Here is a 20082-nt window from a genome sequence, read left to right as displayed (position 1 = left end):
ATCTGAGGCCCTATGTTATCAGAAGAGATAATTTCCTCTGACTACCCTTGTCTTGTCCCAAAGGGACTTGATCTGTGTCCTCACCTTTTTAATTGGAGTTCCATTTGAGCCTTTTTATAGTTGCTCTATGCTTGTTGGTGACGTTAAAAACTGTTTTTACAGTTGCCTCAGCAAGATGCGCCTGTGAACGGCAAGGCGTAAACATTCATCCCTCTTTTACTTTCTTCCTCCAGGATAAGCCTGTACTTAGATTTGAAACAGAATTCCCATCAAAGGTGGTGACTGGTATTCATGTAGACCAATCTGTTACGCTACCTTCCTTCTACCCTCCACCTCACCCCACTAAGGAGAATTGCATGCCCAGTCTGGACCTTAGTGTGCGGTAAATTATATTGATCACAAGAAAGAGATCAGCTCTGACTTCCCTGTCTTCATAGGCTATACTAGCAGCAGGAAAGGAAAGGCAGTTCAGAAGAAGATGTTGGTGTCATCTGCATATCAAAATATGCTATGCATTGCCAAAGAAGGAACCACCAGCCGGAATCTAGGTCCATTCTATCAGTGCCAAATATTTCACTACAGCCTTGGCCATACCCGTGCCAGTGACTGACCTCTTTAGGCACACTTTCACCAAACACTACTTTGCTTTCCCAGGCCTTCAGGTTTTTCTCATTTGGCCTTCCTTCAGTGCCTCCGCCAAGGTGAGTACTGCTTTAGACTCTTCTCAGAGATGAGGACTCTGCAGGAACATGTATTCATCTAACTTTTTCCAGTAAATATTCAATCTACCTGCAGATTTGTCACTGATCCCACTCTCGTCCCCATCTCGAAGGAACGTCATGTCCTAAAGTTGTTTAATAAGATGCCAGGTTATCTGCTATTCCGCACTGTTGTTCATACTGATGTCAATCTTGTCGTCACCACGAAAAGCACATCACAAAACAGACAGGAACTAACATCAGGGCACCAGGGTGGACTCTGCATGGCTCTGGTGACGTTACTGAGACACAACTGCACTTTCCGCTTTGACATCGAGTCGGCACACCATACCTGCTAGCAGAGCGATGTCAGAGGTTTCTGGGTCCAGCCTAGCGCCTATGATATTCCGAGGTGAGGGATCTGCAGGTAGCTAAAATATCTATGAGAAAGATGGTTACAGAAGGTAAGTAACTTTTCTTATTGTGCCTCTAATTAATTAATATGGGGTGTCAGTGACTCTCAAACCAGTCAACATATGACTCTCAAACATGTAAAGGGATGGGGACACACCTGAAAGTAAAATAATTGTTTTCTATACATATTATTAACAAGAATGTGGATACAAGCACTTTACTCATCATGTAACGGATTTATGTGACATGCACTTTGTAAATTTACTGTGATTTCACTGAAGACGTTCCTTGAAGGGGAATGAAATGTTTTGAGTTGCTGTTTTGATTATTTAATGAAATAAAGAAGAATCTTGACTTTATCTAATCTTGCCATGGTCATATGTGAAGTTTCACTGGAAGTGGCCATTTATATAAGTTTGGGAAAGTGTACCTTCTCTCTATTCAAAATATATTGATCTGCTGACTAGCAGCATGGGCTCTCTGGAGTTGGGCAACGGTGAAGTTGCATCAATCTCTCTGTTGAACCTAGGTTGTCCATTAACTGTTGAAACCACCGCTGCTTTGGTACATTGCTTGATTAGCAGCTATGTGCAATGAAATCTAATACATCAACATTTAAAAAAGATCTCGTTTACACATTGCTGTGGTTAAAAAAAATACAATTTATTTATTTTATATGAATTAAGTTTTCATTGGCCCTCGCCAATAGAAAATAAAAAGCTGTTATTCATATTGACAACTAACACTCTTTTTTAACACTTGCTACGCATACACATCCTGCGGCTTGTAAATTGAGTTCTCTATGCTTTTCAAGAATTGTACATACTGGAATATTATTTGATTTGAGGACCTCTGCCCATTAAGCAGTATTCAGGTGTCTCGTTTGTCAGATGGATAATTTCCAAATAATACAGTTGTTGGAAGAATGTCACTCGTGGAATATACAATAGTGGACTGACACAATATATTTGTATCAAATTCTCTGCGCGACCGCTATTTAATATTTATCTCTGCAGGAGATTTTACTAGATGCTTACCCGTAGCAAAATTCTCTAACTGAGTGTTGGTAAAAGAGAAGTCTAAGAAAGTCTGTTCTCCAAGGAAGGCGAAAGTTAATGTATGACTGAAGGTGAATGTATATCTCTGGTTCAAGTGCGGTACTTGTGGTCATTGGATATTTCACAGTGCTCTTACCCTGTAGCGACTAAATGTCATTTTGGAATGAGACACTTTTTATTTGCATTTTTACTGGTATTGTAAATGCTGCAGGTGATAGCAGTATCTCTGAGCATCATCACAAATAAAAGTCACCTAACTAGTTTTCTTGTCTCCAAAGATGGAATGAACTGTGTCCAAATTGGAGATTTTAGGGATCCCTGCTTAGCAGTTCTTAATCTGTATAAATATGTCGATGCCACATGCGCAACCCTCAGTTCCTGGCTCTTAAGCCCCCAGTGCTTGTCCAATCTGCAGTTCAGTGATACCAATGTTAGGCCTAACGCTGAACAAAGGCAGCTGGCACAAATATATGCAACTGCTTCCCTGGTTTCCCAGAAAAGCCATGGCACCATACATTGGAAGGTGTATTAACTTTGTTTTTAACAAATGTATGGCTCAGCTTTGCGAATACAGCAGAACCCTTTGAAAGATTCTACTTATGGCCTACCCCAACATATTAGCCTTGATTTTCAGACCGTAGATATGAGTCTAATTTGAGACAAGGCATCTGTCTAGAGCCAATGGTAGTTGTGTGATCTTGATACACTCAACTTGGTCTCTCCAAAATACCTTGGTTCTTAGGCTTTTCTGTGTTCTAAGATTATAATATTTGTTTTAGTTGTTTTAATCCAGAAGTTGTTTCACTTGTTGTTAAACCTCTGTTAAAAATTCGTTAGAGACCCACATGCATGTGGTCTACTACTAAAGTATTGTCTGCATATTGTTTGGTTATGGGTATTGACTTTCCAGTTCTGGTGGAAACACATGCACCTACCCTAAATAGTGCACCATATCTGTATATTAACAGAAAAAGGTGGGGCCCAACTTAAGCCCTGCTTTAGTGTCTGGATGTTCTAGAACAAAGTGGGTTCTGGGCCTCAATTAATAAGCTTCCACAGGATGTTTCCAGCCAACCAATTCGAATGCCAAGGGAAAATCAACAAAGCAGGCACATAGTGGTCAGTTTTGGGATTGACTGCATAATTTTCTAGGATTTGTAAAGTTGTTGTAATGTTTAGATTGCCCTACCCTGTTCTACATCTGGTTGGCCCTGGAGGTTAAATATGTTTGTCTTCCACTGAGGTCTGAAGTGTAGCTAATAACTTTTTTTCCAGTCAAGTAGAATGAGCATCTTATAGTTTGTAGGTCCTGAGGGATCACCCTATTTAAAGTTCGGACGTTGCATGGACCTCTTCTAGATATGTCTTTGGTGCTGTGTTATGAACATATGTGTGCCTTTTAAGAAAAGTGAATTATAAGTGGTATTAGAAAGTTAAAGTATAATGAGAACTGTTGGGTGGAATGTGTACATAGAGATTTATTTGTAATGCGTTGTGTCTTCACGTCTATAATCTAGTTGAGATAATCAGGAGTTTTATGTGCACAAGAAGAAATCTTTTTTGTAGTCTGTCATATTGTGTAAGGCATCAATTTTATGACAAATTAACAGATATAGGATTTGCTAAATGTATGTTTTTTATAACAAAAACAGAAAACTTACCTTTTTTTATTCTGTCATTTTCAGCATCTTTTTGATGATGTTTACCATTAAAGTGTTGCTATCAAACAGCTGTAGATTTAAACTAAAATAAAAAAAAGTATATAATCTGTCTTTGCGCTGATCAATTGATTTATGGTAATATATGTTTGTCCTATTATCACCCTGAAGGACATCTTTCATCATACTTTAATCATGTTCTCTGTTTTTAGCCAGAGGACAAGAAAGTTGTGTTATCCCCTGTGGGAAAGTCCGACCTTCATGAGGAAGATGATATTCAAGCTGCAGAAGAGGTGCGATTAACATGTCAGCCTTACATTGTGTATCTGTATGAAGTTGGAAGCATAATGTATTATTGAAATGATTTTTTAAATATAATTTACAGTTTAAGAATATACATGGTAATGTGTTATTTGTGCAGCCATTATTGTCCAGGTATATAAAGTGTCCTCTATATTACTTCTCCAGTTTTCAAATATTGTAGAAAACGTTTTGTGAGATATTGTTCTGTATTCTGAAAATATTGTCTTTTAATGATGTTTCTGGTCAATTAAGACACGTTTTTTGTCATACTACTCTGTACAGTAAAAGGCCAGGGTTACCCATCCTGATTTCGACCTGTTTTTGTGGCTTACAGTTTTTATGGTCCACTGTGGTTAATAATTAGTTCATATCAAATTCCAGTTAATCATTTTGTGAGATCTGTTAGTAACAGGAGGCATTTCAATTTTTTCCCCCAGTAAACACTCATTTTCTAGTGTATCTGAAGCGTTTACTGATTCTGAGGCTAGCTCACCTATTTTTGATGAGGGGCTTCCAAAGTCCAGGGAGTGTGTTAAATATCAACAGGAGTTGTTGTGTCTGAAGATACAGATTTCTGCCTGTCACAATATAGAGAAAAGGTTCGACCAGGATTGTAAACCTGCTTGCAACACTAATGCTATGATCAGGTTAAGGGTGAGGTTTGTTAAAACGTTGATAAAACCAGCACACCTAATGTGTAATAGGTTTTCAAAGGCCATCATAAAATCTGAAATCAAGAAGAGGATTGTTGTGCAATCTCATTTAACTGTTTCTCCTCATGAAAATACAGAATCTGTTAAAGGTAGCGCTTCCACAATCAATACCAAGACAGATTATACTCTGTTAGGAGCATGATATTTTAAATAGGCACAGCAATCCCAAAGCTTTCCTTTAAGAAATCTGATGATACAGCATCAATTGAGATTATTACTTTGGGGGAGGGACTTCTAGAGGTAACATTAGCTGGTTGGGCAGTTATAAATAACAGCTGTCACTGTTGACACCTTTGTGGTGCAAAGGTGAATTAATACATCATTTGATCACCATTTATCCAGAACTAAAATCTGAACAAGTTAGATTACTGAAGGCAGTTTTGTTTTTGCTAACTAAGCATTTCAAACATTTATTAAGCAATTCAGCACCATGTAACAAGGGTAAATTGACAGGTGAATGCCAGCTTTTACAGAATGAGTGGATTTTATTACGTTTTAAACAAAATACTATTTTGTGGGGTTATGTTGGTGAGTTCTCAGTAGGAAATCCATTGCAACCATATCTCGTGTGTTTTTCATATGATTTGATTTTATCTATTTTTTCATTTTATAATGTAAGGCAGCACTTGGTTATGATGGCTTTCATCAAGGACTGAAATGGGATTTTATATCTGTTAATTTTAGATACCATTGTATGGCGTGATGAGTGATCAAACCCAAGAGTGATCTTCTTGGGTTTGATTGATGAATAACATCTCAACCTTGTATTATAGGATGCCCTTAGACCATTTGTACAAGAGAAGGTTTTTATGTTTATTAGGAGATTTTATATTATGAGTTCAAGTCTGTTAAGAGCAGAACAGTATTCACCGTTGACGGTGAAACCAGTGGCAATGACCCCACCAACTTCTACCATTTTGTTGATGACTCTGACAATGGAAATTCCATTTTCAGCCACCATTTCTGATTCTCCATTGAAAGTGACTCCACATCTACTGACCCAGATTCTAGAATGTGAGATTGAGGCGGACATCCGTGGTTTAGAGAACGTCTAGATATAGCATATAGTATTACTTAGCTAGAGGTGTTTTGTAATTTGAGGATGAAGCATATTAGCAAGAGGAGGAATAGTAAGGATATGACTGCCAACCACAAACTTTTGTGTCTGAAAATTCTCCACCTACAAATTGTCCTTGCAGCTACTACAAGGAGTTAGAGGTGATGCAATTACCTATGGCAATCACGATGACACGACATCAGATGGCAGACACTGTTTGGAAACTGCTTTCTCAACAGCTTGTTGGGCAGCCACCAATTTGACCACCTCCCAGGCTACTCATGGCACCACCTCCACCAAAAGTACTTTCACCATTTCCACCCCCCCCAGCATCTCCATGGATACTGGAGGCACCTTTACTATTTCCTCCACTGCCTGCACAGACTTAACACTCAGTCCGACCAGCACCTAGGCACATGGGAGTCCAGGAGACATCCAATTCTAATCAGTTCTCAGAAATGGAAGAAGAGGGCGAACTGAAAGAGGAAGAGCAGGAGGACTCTGAACATGACTGTGAGGATTATGTATTACCAAAGGTACTCCTCCTTACTCCCACAGACGGCATAGGCTTTTTCTTTCTCTCCTGCAAAAAGCTGTTAAATAATTCAATCTCCCTATGGCATACGTCGAGCAGCAATGCTTTGCCTGTGATTTCAAATAGAAAAATTGAAAATCTGTAACGTCTGTCTCACTACTGACATGTACGTGGACTGAGGTCCTTAAATTAAGGAAGACACCAGTGATGGTGCAAGCAGGGGTGCCTTGCTTACAAATGAAGTATCAGGCTCCAAATTTAGCTGCATCCTGTTTAACGGGCCCCCAAAACTGGATTAACAGTCACTGAAGCATAAAGACGATCAAATAATTTTATCATGCTGGCTTTGGCAGCACCATATAGAGACATCCAAAGAATAGATAACCTGGGCCTTCGGGTTAGCTCAATGGCAGCAGCTTCTTTTAAAGCTGCACATTCTTTTTCCATCCTTGGTTGTTACGACCTACAGATGAGTCCTGATTTTTGAAGAAGTCTTCAAGCCACAGATTCCTCACCTTTTGTATATTTCCCATGCATCAGACTGGTTCTTGAAATTTTTCCGCAGTACCTCTATATGCTGGTGGGTGGTGCCGTGGTGATCAGCACGGACGACACTCCCTCTGGAAATGAGGTATGGAGCCTATATAGCTACCACTCCTAAGTGTGCGCTGACATCAGTTCCTTTCTCTCTGCATCACCTGACGCAGATCTGGAGCTCCCTGTCACCTCTGAACAGTGTGTAAGGGAAATGTCACCTCCCCAATGACAGGTTTTAAACCTTGTAGGGACTGTCGCTAATAAATGTCTGTGACCCTCATCAGATTTGACTGTGTTGCCTGTGGTTAAGCCATGACTCTAAGGCCTGCAGTGATTGCTCTTTGATAAACATGAAGGCCATACACGACCGTGAGGTGAAACTCTACATTGCAAGCAATGTAAAACTCAGCGAAAGGATCTCTCATATTCAAAAGTTCCGTCCCGGTACCATTTCACATGCAGAAGTCATTCCAGGGGTCAGTCTTCATCTCGATCAAAGTGATTGAATAAGTTGAAGAATAAACACAAGAAATCAATGTGGGACTCTGCCCCTTCCTTCCACTCATACTCTTCTCAGAAGGCAAAGAGGGGGCACCATACATTTCGATCTTGCTCCCAAAGCCGTTCGACTTTGGAGCATATCCCATTTAAATTATTCCAACACATCCAGAGTTCCAGGGCTGTCCACCATGCCAGAACAGATTTAAGAGTTTCGTAAGGTTATGCTGCGATTCTTCAGATCCTTGCAGACTCTCTCGATCATGCCTTCAGGCACCACAGAGCCAGAGTCCCTCCATCCGGAAAACTGCCAGCGGGTTTACCTTAATGCTAGTTTGACCCTTCAAGCCCTCCACAGGGCTGCCTTGGCTCCAGTCCCAACACCATCCCTTTGCTGAGATTCACGCTAGTCCCTGGAACTTCGACACCAATATCAAACCCGGAGGTCGACACTTATTTTGCTTTCTGACTCTAAGTTAGCGCTGGTTCGACTGAGGCTGTGCTCAGCCTCAGTTGAGATGCTGCGTCCTCACCCGAGCCTTATCAAGTAAGACCACATACTCTGCATTCTCTATTTGGCACAGATTTGAAAAGGTAATAAGCAGCAGGTGAGGAGATTTTCCAGCCATACCATGAAGAGGATTAGTATGACAAGTTGCAGGAGGCTAGTGGCCTCGACACTTCCCCTGAGTCGAGGCTTCTCTCACCCTCTAGTCATCAGACAGGTGGATCCTGCAAATAGTTTGGTGGGGATATGCCAAACCTTTCTTTCTCTAGCCACCACACCTTCCACTGTCCCCCCTTTGACTGACTGAGAACCATCTTTCCATTTTGCCACAGGAAGTGCATGCCCTTTTGGCCAAAGGAGCTATGGAGAGGATGGCCATGCCAGGCAAAAGGACATGTTTGTTATTTCTGCTGCTGTCTTGTGCCCAAGAAGGACGGAGGCCTTTGTCCTATTTTAGACATCCGCCCTCTCAATGCCTTCCCCTGCAAAGAGAAATTCAAAATGCTCACACTAGTCTCGGTCTTGTCTGCCCTTGACACTAAATAGTGTTGGGCCTGCAAGACGCCTATTTCCATATACCTGTCCTGCAGACCCATCACCTCCACCTGTGGTGACACAGGAGCATTTCCAGTTCCTTGTACTCCCCTGTGGTCTCATCAGTGCTCCTCCAGTGTTCATGAAAGTAATGGTGGTGGTAGCATCACTCCTTCAGAATTCAGGGGCAACAGTCTTCCACTACCTCTACGACTGGTTGTGGAAAGTTGGCTCTCCCCAGGCAGTTGTCAATCTCCTCCAGACTACAGCAAACTCCCTGTCATCTTTGGAGTTCACAATCAACGTGCAAAAGTCACACCTGGTTCCTTCTCAGACACTCCCCTTCATCAGAGCCATTTGGGAAGAGGTTCAGTTTCAGTCTTTTCCCTAAGAAAGAGAGTCCATGACGAGAAAGCTATGATCCTGATCTTTAAGCCCTAGTGCTGAATTTCAGGTACAGTGACTTTGAAACTGCTAAAACTGATGGCTTCCTTCATCCTACTGGTTGAGCACACCAGATGATTTATGCAGTCTCTGCAGTGGGTCCAACATCAAGGGGACTTCTCCGACCACGTTCAGATTTTGAAGAATATTGCAAAAGATCTGCAGCGGTGGTCACTGGACTGTGGTTGGGTCAGCGGCAGGCCTCTCTCCCTTTCCTATCCAGAGCTGCAGAGCTGACAGTGGTGAATGATGCATCGCTTCTGGGTTAGGGTGGCCATCTGGCTTGGATGGAGATCAGAGGCCTCTGGTTTCTGGCAGAGTCTCAGCTCCATATCAACCTTCTGAAGCTGAGGGACATCTGCTTGGTGTTGAACACCTTCTCGCATGCTGGTACAAGTACTCATGGGCAAAACTTCCCACCATGTGGCACTGCAATAAGCAGGGCGGGGTGACGTTCCGAACTGGCCCTGCTCCTCCTGAAATGGCTGGACTACTAAGGAATTTTTTTGGGTGGTGATCCACCTGGTGCAAGGTGGATGAACTCAGCGGTCAGCACTTACCAGATCACGAGTGGCAGTTGCACGTTGAGGTGGTGCAGGATCTTTTCCATGGATTGGAAAACCTTGGCTTGATCTGTTTGCTACCACTGAGAAAGCCTAAAGTCAGCACTTCTGCATGTTGGAGGTTCCAAGGTATCTCCCACCCGGAGACGCGTTCAGCATCAAGTGGAATTCGGGACTCCTGTATGCCTTTCCGCCGGTACCGCTCCTGCCCCAAGTTCTCAAGGAGATCAGGTCCGATCTGGCCCAAGTCATTCTAGCGGCCCCAGATTGGCACGAAGTGTATGGTATCCAGAATTCTTAGGCTTAAGCACCTATCCTTCAATTAGGCCTCCCCTCTGGGAGGATCTGCTGTCACAGCACCAGGGCAGGATTCTTCACCCGGGCCTTCACATCTCTACCTTCGTGCTTGAAGATTGAGGGGCCACAGCTGAACTCTTTCTACCTTCCTCCGGAGGTGATTGATGTCATATTGATAGCCAGGCGTCCCTCACAAAAAACTGTTTACGCCGCTCATTGGGACAGATTTGTAGCTTGGTGCGGCAGATAGATCCTTTCCAGACAAAGTTATCTAATGTTTTGCTGTTTGTTTTGACCCTGGCCCAGCAAGGATTTGGTTTGGGCACAGTTAACGGCTGCCTTTCAGCTGTTTCTGCTTTTTTGCGGTTGCGGGATCAAACTTCTGGTTTAAGTCTCCAGTTATTAAACGCTTTTTTAAAGGTTCACATTTATTTCCACCCTCTCCCGTTGTCTTTTTACAGTGGGACTTTAACTTGATCCTTTCGCTTCTGATGTGCACTCCCTTCGAGCCATTTCACAGCTGCTCCATGCGCCTTTTAACCCTAAAATACATTCCTACTAAATAAAATACAGTGGTTTTGTGTCTCTCAGTAGAACTTTAGAGGTATGAGCAAGATGTTGATGTTTCTTTCATTGCTTAAATGAAAGATGTGACCTTTCAGCCACCTGAAACGTAAAGGTTGTTATCCATTTTCTCAATAAGTCTAATACAGCAAAAATAGACAAAATCTGCTGGCTTGTCCAGAATTGAAAAGACTACTTTATCATACATCTAGAATTGATTTTGTGGAAAAAACAAAATGAAATGGCTATATTAATGAGCCTCGTCAAGGCAATGCCTGGATTATGCTATGGAGTGATAACTTGATATCTCCTCATTATCCTGAATATCTTGAAACCGGTAAATATATTGAAAGATCAGGATTTAGATTCTAGAGAAGCTTGCCAATCTCTGTAAGGCAGAGTTGCAACCATTAAAATGATTAGGCAGAGCAACAGCAAGCGTGTTCTTTTAGGAGGACTGCAAGAAGCTGATCTGCTTTCAAAATACCATATTCATAAAAACATCTCTATCTGTGTGTCTACTTAGATACCAGTTATATCAGTTAATAGTTTCTTTCATTCAGATGAGAGAGGGAATGTCTGCTGCTTCTACTGTCTTTCAGAAAATTAATCTGTTCTGACTCTGAGAATCATGATAGGAACATTTTATTCTAAATCCCACAAGTTTATTTATTACCACTTATATTTTTGTGAGTTAGGCCCCAAGATTTTATATTTGGTCTTCTTTTACAGTAGTTAACTCAGGCCCTCATACTAAATATTGACCATGTATGATCAATTAACTAAGGTGTGCAATTTATTTTTCTCCTCCTTCAGATTCGAATTAAATCGTTAATGACTGGAATGGCTGCAATGCAGATAGAAGAGGTATGCCTTTTTGACAATTTATGTTTGTTTACATATGTGGGAATGTCTTAAAGTGGAGTGTTTATTTCTTATTTATAAAGTATATTTCATAGATTTTTAAACTTATTTCTTTGGTATAGCGTGCAATGCATAACTGATTTGCTTCTAGGCGCTTACAAAAATGCTTAGAAAGCTTCGGGAAACGAAAGAGTGTTTAGAGTAGCTGGTTTTCTATTGTTTTCTTTATGCAGTGAGGTTGGTGGTGCCTGATGTGCAAGGTTGGGTCATTGCATACGTGAAGACCTGTTTCCGATAAGTACATGTCTTATGTTAATAAAGAGAGTTTTGGAACCACTAGTAGGTTTAGAATGCCCAAACCAAAGCATCAGGTGGAAAAGTAGCATTAGGTTTTATTCTGCAGGTGTGTTGGCACAGAGTCCTACAGGCATCTGAAAGTGACATAAAAAAGTAATGGAAGCAGCAGAGGACTAGCTAGACTGCAACCCAATCATAGTTTACACATTCTGTATAATGTCCTGTGCACTACTTATCCGGCACCTGCGGCTGTTCGGTGCCACTGTCCAGCAGATCAATGATTTTAGCACATGGAAAGGTGCACCAGCAAATAGTGGAAGTCCAATATATATTCAGAATATGTTATTTATTCTATGATCAGAATAGATAAAATTCAACCAACGCATTTCGTTCTAACTACTTCTGGAACTTCCTCAGGGCTTAAAGTCATAACATGCAAATGTATTCATAGAATATAAATATATAGTAACAGTCCATCCAAAATATAGTCTAAGTCTGTGTTCGATATCCTAAGAAGTATCTCTTTCACCCATAAGTATTGGAGAAACAAAGTAAATATATAATCTCTGAATACATTTGCATGGCATCTGAAAGTGAGACAGATTATTTGAATGTGATTCTGGATTTTACTGGCACCCAGCAACAGGTTTTGCAGTGGTAGTTTAAGCTTGCCCTTTTCTGCAATCCATAAATGATGCATACAGGTGTTTTGTGTAGTTTATTTTTGAATGTGTTATTTATTTTTCTATTTGTTAATTTGTTGAACCATTGTCTAATGCATTGACGTTATTGAGGTGGGAATTTGCTGGGGCTATAAACATTACAAAGTGGTGTTCCGCAGCAATCGAGGGTATGGCATTTGTGAGAATTTTTATTTGGTGTACCATGATTTATCCACTGCACCTATTTGGGTATTAACTAACCTTAATTTTGATGCAAATAATTTCTCTGAAGAAGTTGAGTGGATGACTGTTGGAGGTTATATTCTTTAGCTTACAAATTGATCCTAGAATTCGGATGTATGCCTTTGAACCCTTGAACTTTAGACTGGATTTACTTGCCCGCTTTGTATTGCTTTGTGACTTTATTGCTTTGTAACTATATTGCTTTGTGACTGAGACATTACGGAATTGAACATTGTGGCCTATGACTAGTAGGTAGATTTGCGTGTCAGCATGTAAGTGGAAGAAAAGGTTATGTTTTTGTAAGAGGTCAATCAGGCGTTTTATGTGTCTTTTGAAGAGTTAGTGGAACATGACTAGCCACTGGGCATGTTAGGGAGGTCAAATCACGTACACTGACTCACTGACTTTATCTTCTTTATTCACTGGGCTGGAGACGGCACAGTAGAATGAAGGAATTCACTATGTTGAGCGCAGTGTTGATCCATATGCCTGATAAGTCTTGATCAGCCATGCCTAGCATGTACTCCCGGACAAAGAGAAGTGATTTTCTGTCTTGTGTTTAGGACAGAAATTTGTTTGGTGGCCGTCTACGATGATTGTACCTAGGTTTGACTGGACCGGCATAGTGATAGATTTTTCCAGTATTTTAAGGACACACATGCTGCCAGCAGTGGGGGCAGGAAGTTCTGGAGGCTGCTGGGTCCAGTGTGTTTTTTTAGGGGGGTAATCTTCGGGTACTTATTCAAGGTCTACAGTCCTTCATGGAATCTTGTCTGGACTCCACCACCTACAATGTGGAAATGTGTAATATTTTACTTCGCATAAGCTACAGCCATTTTGGCTGTGGTGTCCATTTCGTTTCCTTCGTAATTCTCCTGTCCTCTGCTGCTCTTCTTTCCACTCTGCTTGTGTTATCTATTTTTGTTGAGTTCCTGACTCAGCTAAAGGCAATGTACGTGCTGAGGGTTTGTAGCTGTCAGTGCACCTGGTCATAGATGTTAACTATTTGAAAGAGACACGTTAGTGATAGATTCCTTACCGTAGAATATCCCCAGACATCAGACTGGATCCCGGAAAGTGTTCGTCAGCAGTACCCCTGCACGTTGGAAGGTGGCGTTGTGCAGCTCCGCGTCCGTCGCTGGCGTAGTAAGCACCGAGATGACATCACGGAGACTACTTAGGCGCCACCCATGCGCGCTGACGTCAGTTCTTTCTTTTTCCGCGCCAGCAAGCGCACTTCCGGTTAGAGCACGTACCCTAGTCACTTTTTGACTATACTTTTCAGACTTTTTGTCTTCCATTTTTGAGTCTTTGACTCCTGGTGCCACGTAGGGATGCCTGGATTTACATCCTGCGGGGCCTGTCGCCGTACGTTGTCGGTGGCCGGCCCCCATGGCGTATGTCTCTACTGTCTAGAGCGCGACCATGACTCCCGGTCATGTTCCGGCTATCTGGCCATGGCTCCGACGGCCTTGCGGGAGCGGTCCCGTAAGCTACTGGAGGCCCAGCAGTCGTCACCGCGCCGTTCAAGGTCCAGGGGTCGCTTGAGAAATCGCTCGCTGAACCATCATCATCGCTCGCCGGGGTAGAAGTCTTCCCACTCGGATTCGGGTAAGAGATGTCATAAGCAGAAGTTAACGAAGCGTTTCCGCTCTCCGACCTCCCCTCGTCGGTCTCCGGACGCAGACGAGGGGGCCGGGGGTACCACCCCCGCAGCTCCTTTGGAGCCTGTAAGTCCCGCGACCTACCCACCTTTTCCGGGTCCGTTGGCGACTCCTGCCCAGGTGCAAGATTTTCTTGCAGCCATGGACCGCCTCTTCAGGCCTCAGGCTCCCGCTGGTGCGCCTTCAGGCCCTGCGGTCCCAGTTGAGGTCCATCCCTTGCGTTGGGCTCCCGCCGGCACGCCTTCGGGCCCCACGGTCCCAGTGAAGGGCCCTCCCTTGCCACCGGCTCTGCCGCTGGTGCCACCGGCGGCTCCGGTGCTGCAGGGACCTCCGCCGGCGGCTTCGGCCCAGGAGCCGTGGGTGGCGCTTGGGCCGGAGCCACCGGCAGAGGTCCCTGCGGCACCGATCCCTGCACGGCAGTGGGTTCTGTTCGTTCCACCTCTGCTCTTGCCCGGGTTCCCGGACAATTTTGCTCCTGGTTGGGACCCTAATTGGGACACGGAGCAGGACCGGTGCCGTTCCCGGAGCGAACGGCGCCTTTCGACCATTTGTATTCCCCTGTCCCCCAAGAGGGGTCTGGGGACCCTCTCGCACGGCAGTGCGGGTCAGAACAGGAATGGACGAAAGAGCTAGAGGATGCCGGTGGCCTTGACCTCTCCTCTGACCCTGATTTTCTTTCTCCTCCTCCTGTGGCTGTGGAGGAGGGTGCCACATACACTATGGTGCTCTGTAGAGTAGCTGAGGCTCTTGACCTGCCTACAGTGACCCTCAAGGCTGACCTCCTCGCTGAAGTACTTCAGCCGCCGACAAGCTCTTCGGAGCCCTGTCTTCCATTCAATGAGGCATTACCTGACGTCTTGATGGGCACCTGGTCTAGACCGGCCACGGGGGTTCCCGTGGATAAGAATGTGGTCCGGCTCCATCGCCCCGGCCCCAGGTGACCCTGCTTTTCTGTCCACCCACCCGAGCCGGGTCCTCCAGGCCTCCACTTCACCAAGTTGCATTCCCTTCCGCTACGCCGGATAAGAATCCAAAAAGCTTGAACAGTTCGGAAAGAAACTGTTTTTATCTGCCAGCTTAGGGCTGAGGTTGGTGAACACCGCATGCCACTTGGGCTGCTATTCCCATGCTGTGTGGGACACGGTTGCGCAGGTGCTGCCTCAGTGTCCACGCCTGGTTGCGGTCCACTGGTTTTTCAGGGGATGTACAAAGTTCCCTGATGGACATGCCCTTTGATGGTACTCACCTGTTTGGCGATAGGGCAGATAGTGCTCTGGAGCGTTTTAAGGACTACTGGGCATATTGCTCGAAAGGGTTACTCCCTCCCCTTCGACACTGCCCCTCCAGCCATGCCACCTAAGTTCCACCACATGTAGGGGGACCTTTTTGCGCTTCTCCAGCAGGGAGTCACGGCCGTCCGGGCCAAGGGGGCCATCGAGCTTGTTCCTGGGCCAGAAGTGGGACGTGGTTGTTATTCCCACTACTTTCTGGTCCCCAAGAAGGAAAAAGGGGGGGCCTGCGTCCCATCTTGGACATCAGGAACGTCAATTGCTTCCTCCGGAAGGAGATGTTCAAGCTGTTGACTCTGGCTCAGGTCTTGGCTGCCCTCGACCCTGGAGACTGGATGGTAGCGTTGCACTTGCAGGACGCATATTTTCATATCCCCGTCCTGCCGGCCCACCGGCGTTACCTGTGGTTCGCGGTAGGCCTAAAGCACTTTCAGTTTGCCGTGCTCCCCTTCGGCCTTACCAATGCTCCTCGGGTATTCACGGAAGGAATGGTGGTGGTCGCAGCCCATCTGCGCGGCTCAGGGGTTCCAGTCTTCCCCTATCTCGACGACTGGTTGTTGAAGGCGGGTTCACCTCAGGAAGGTCGTCTCCCACCTCCAGACTACGGCCGACCTCCTGCATTTGCTGGGGTTCTCCATCATCGTGCCGAAGTCGCACCTGATTCCCTCTCAGAAGCTCCCCTTCATCGGAGCGGTTCTGGATTCAACGCAGTTTCGGGTTTATCCTCCCACGCAGCGAGTCCGGGATATTCAGGCTATGATTCCAATCTTTCGGCCTCTATCCCGGGTTTCAGTCAGGATGACCATCCGGCTCCTGGGCCTGATGGCCTCTTGCATCCTGCTAGTGCAGCATGCCAGATGGCATGTGCGGGCTCTGCAGTGGGACCTGTAGTTCCAGTGGGCACGGCATCGGGGCAACCTGGCCGATCACGTCCAGATCTTGGAGGGCACTGCACGACAGTTGCAGTGGTGGCTCACGCATCGCGATTGGGTCAATGGCAGATCCCTCTCCCTTCCCCAACCGGAGCACACAGTGGTGACGGTTGCGTCCCTCCTGGGATGGGGCGGCCATATGGGAGAGGCGGAGATCAGGGGCCAGTGATCTCCGGCGGAGTCCCGGCTCCAAATTAACCTTTTGGAGCTTCGGGCGATCCGACTTGCACTGGAAGCATTCCTTCCCTCTGTCCAGGGAAGTGTAGTGCAGGTGTTCACGGACACCACCGCCATGTGGTATTGCAACAAACAGGGCAGGTGGGGTCGTGGACCCTATGTCAGGAGGCTCTCCGTCTCTGAACATGGCTGGAACATCAAGGCGTTCCATTGGTGGTTCACCACCTGGCAGGTTCTCTGAACGCCAGAGCGGACGGACTAAGCCACCGGTGCATGATGGATCACAAATGGCTTCTTCACTCGGAGGTGGCGCAAGGTCTCTTTCTGCAGTGGGGAGAGCCTTGGTTTGATCTATTCGCCGCCGAAGAAAACACGCAATGTCATCAATTCTGCGCGTTGGAATTTCCGAGGCGGCACTCGCTCGGTGCCGCTTTTCGTCACGAGTGGAGCTGCGGTCTGTTATACGCCTTTTCGCCTATCCCACTTCTGCCCTGAATGCTGAAGAAGATTCCGCGCGACCAGGGTCAAGTCATCCTTGTGGCTCCGGATTGGGCACGAAGATATTGGTATCCCGAGCGACTCACCATGGCGATCGCTCCCCCGATTTGACTGCCTCTTCGGGAGGATCTTCTGTCGCAGCAACAGGGGACGGTCCTCCACCCGAACCTGTCCAGCCTCCACCTCCTATCGTGGAGATTGAGCGGCGACAGTTGACAGCTTTCGACCTTCCTTCCGAAGTCTGTAACATTATTCTGGCAGCCAGGTGTCCCTCCACTACGATGGTATACGCCGGCAGAAGGAACGAATTTGTGGCATGGTGCACAGCAAAGGCTGTGGATCCCCTTGCAGCTCCTCTTTCCGAGGTCCTTCTGTTACTCTCTCTTTGGCCCAGCAGGGATCTGCTCTGGGCACTATCAAAGGTTATTTCTCTGCCATTTCCGCCTTTCTACGGCTTCCAGTACAGCCTTCTCTTTTTAAGTCCCCGATTGTTAATCGCTTCCTAAAAGGCATTACACACACGTTCCTCCCGTGCCCTTCATAATGCCTCAATGGGACTTAAATCTTGTCCTGACTTATCTGATATGTGCTCCCTTTGAGCCACTTCGTGAGTGTCCTTTACGTCTTCTCTCTCTGAAGACGGCTTTCCTGGTAGCTATCACCTCTGCCAGACGAGTGAGTGAGCTCCAGGCTCTTTCTTCTAAACTCTCGTTTTCTCTCCGTTCATCCGGACAAAGTTGTTTTAAGGACTCGTCCTTCTTTCTTGCCAAGGTTGTCACGCCCTTCCACATTGGGCAGACCATCTCTTTGCCCACCTTCTTTCTACCTCCGCAACCTTCAAAAGAAGAAGAGTGGCTCCATCGTCGGGACCCAAAATGCACGCTCTCGTTCTATCTGAAGCGCACACAACGGTTCCGGGTGGATGACCAACTTTTTGTTGGCTACGTGGGCGCCAAAAAAGGTTGGGCTGTGCACAAACGGACCATCTCTCGGTGGGTCGTTCTCTGCATCAAAGCCTGTTACTCGTTGGTAGAAGGAGCCTCCTGTGGGGCTGCGTGCCCATTCTACCAGGGCAACGGCAGGCACTACTGCTTTGGGACGCGGCATTCCCTTGCAGGACATCTGTCAGGCAGCTACGTATGCCTCGCTGCACACTTTTACCAAGCACTACTGGCTAGACAACCAAGTCCGGAGAGACGGCTTCTTTGGCTGTTCGGTTCACCAGGACTTTCTGGTGTGATTTTAGTTCGCAGACCCACCCCCGGGGTAGGTATTGCTGGGATATCTATTCTAAGGTAAGGAATCTATCACTAACGTGTCTCTTTCAGATGCATAAGTTACTACTTGTGTAACGATATATCTGCAAGAGACATTAGTTAGTGGTAGATTCCTTACCTCCCCACCCATCCTCCCCGTTCTGCGAACTGATTTCTATGGTTAAGGTCATCCCTTTCAGGGCCCTAGTTTCATGGCACCAGTGGTCAGTTTCTTGCAGGGCTCTGCATTCCTGGCGCGAAAAGTCGTGTACAGAACTGACGTCAGCACGCACGGGTGGCGCCTATGTAGTCTCCGTGGCGTCATCTCGGCGCTTACGACGCCAGCGACGGACGTGGAGCCGCACGACGCCACCTACTGACGCGCAGGGGTACTGCTGACGAAAACTTTCCGGATCCAGTCTGACACCTGGGGATATTCTAAGGTAAGGAATCTATCACTAACTAATGTCTCTTACAAATATATTGTTACACAAGTAGTAACTTGTGCGTCAACCATTTACTGCTGCCATAAGCATTTCTGCTCCCCCTCCCACTTTGCTGACCAAGTGGTTATTCATCTGCCCTTGTTTGCTGATAACTATTTGTAAAACCTGCTCTTCCTATTTCTGTTCACATGCTTACAGTGCAGAAAACCTGTATAAAAGACCTGTGTTCTGTGACATCAGTGTAATACCTCCTTGCAGCACTTGAGAGTGCTTTGTGAACGTGGTCCCACTCATGAGTGATTAATAAACGTGTTATTTATTCCAACTCCAGTGCTGATTTCTATTTTGTTGGTCTTTGAACCCGTGGACAAAAGGGTGATCCTGCACCAGTGTACCCCTAAAAAGGTACATTTCCACAACATGATGCTAGAGGATTTTAATTTTCACCTAGAAAGTGATAAGAATGCAGACACCTCTACTTTAATATATAATCTGGAGGGTTTCGGACTGACCCCGTTAATCTCAGAGTCCATGCATGAGGCTCACCATACTCTTGAAGGCATTTTTACTAACAGTCCTAATATTACGGTGGACAAAGTACTGCCATTAACTTGGATAGACCACATGGCCATCTTCTTCAAACTATCCTTTTTGCAGAATAGCATGTCTGAGTCGAAGAACCTGCCCCCTGCCAAATTTAGACCTTGGCATGAAATCAAGAAAGACTAATTAGTGGAGACGCTTGATAAAAGTTCACCCGTGCTAGTGCCAGACAACGATAAGGCGGCCGACAATTATGATGACTGGATTGGGGCAGCTATGAATCAGTAGGCCCCAGAAAGAATAGATAAACATCGAAGAAATAAAGTCTCAGCCCCCAGGTACAGCTCAGATCTTAAACTTCTAATATCTAAGTGCAGACTCTCAGAGCGTGTACGGAGGCCAGACTATAGCGAGCAAGGTAAACTTACCTACAAACTAGCACTAACGAAAATAAGGAAGCCGTTAAAAGCTCTAAAACATTACAAGCAAAATTGAGGCTGCTAAAAACTTTTATAGAGAGATTTTTCAGAACGTCACAGCCTTATCCAAAATGCAACAGGAGAACCGATTTACTCCTGATCAAGCCCTGTGTGAAAAAGTGGCCAACTTCTTTCAGACTAAAGTCAGAACAGTCTATGACGAATTGGCTGGGAGGGTCCCTGTCCCTCCCTCCCCCTTGGTACCACCGTCGGAGGACTCTACCTCCTTTACCATTGCCTGCCAGTTGACCAGCTTCTCACTTTTAACTGTGGACAAAGTAAATTATCTGTTACTATCTATGAAATCAGGGTCCCCAACAGATCCCTGCCTCTTGGAAGAAAGGATGTATC

The 20082-nt window shown here is 45.4% G+C and overlaps 1 protein-coding gene across 2 annotated transcripts in view; it reads left to right on the top strand.

The window, feature by feature from the left end:
- The window catches only part of CCDC93 (CCC complex scaffolding subunit CCDC93), a 1072960-nt gene that overhangs the window by 229853 nt on the left and 823025 nt on the right, over positions 1–20082 (top strand). For both annotated transcript variants that reach the window (XM_085647463.1, XM_085647464.1), the window contains exons 9-10: positions 4041–4121; positions 11198–11248. In XM_085647463.1, the coding sequence (XP_085503589.1) occupies positions 4041–4121; positions 11198–11248 (132 nt within the window). The remainder of the gene's footprint in view (positions 1–4040; positions 4122–11197; positions 11249–20082) is intronic.

Source organism: Triturus cristatus, chromosome 3_2 (assembly GCF_964204655.1).
Source record: "Triturus cristatus chromosome 3_2, aTriCri1.1, whole genome shotgun sequence".
NCBI classification, from domain to species: domain Eukaryota; kingdom Metazoa; phylum Chordata; class Amphibia; order Caudata; family Salamandridae; genus Triturus; species Triturus cristatus.
The sequence above is the reverse complement of the archived record's forward strand: the minus strand, read 5'-3'. Positions and strand labels throughout refer to the sequence as shown.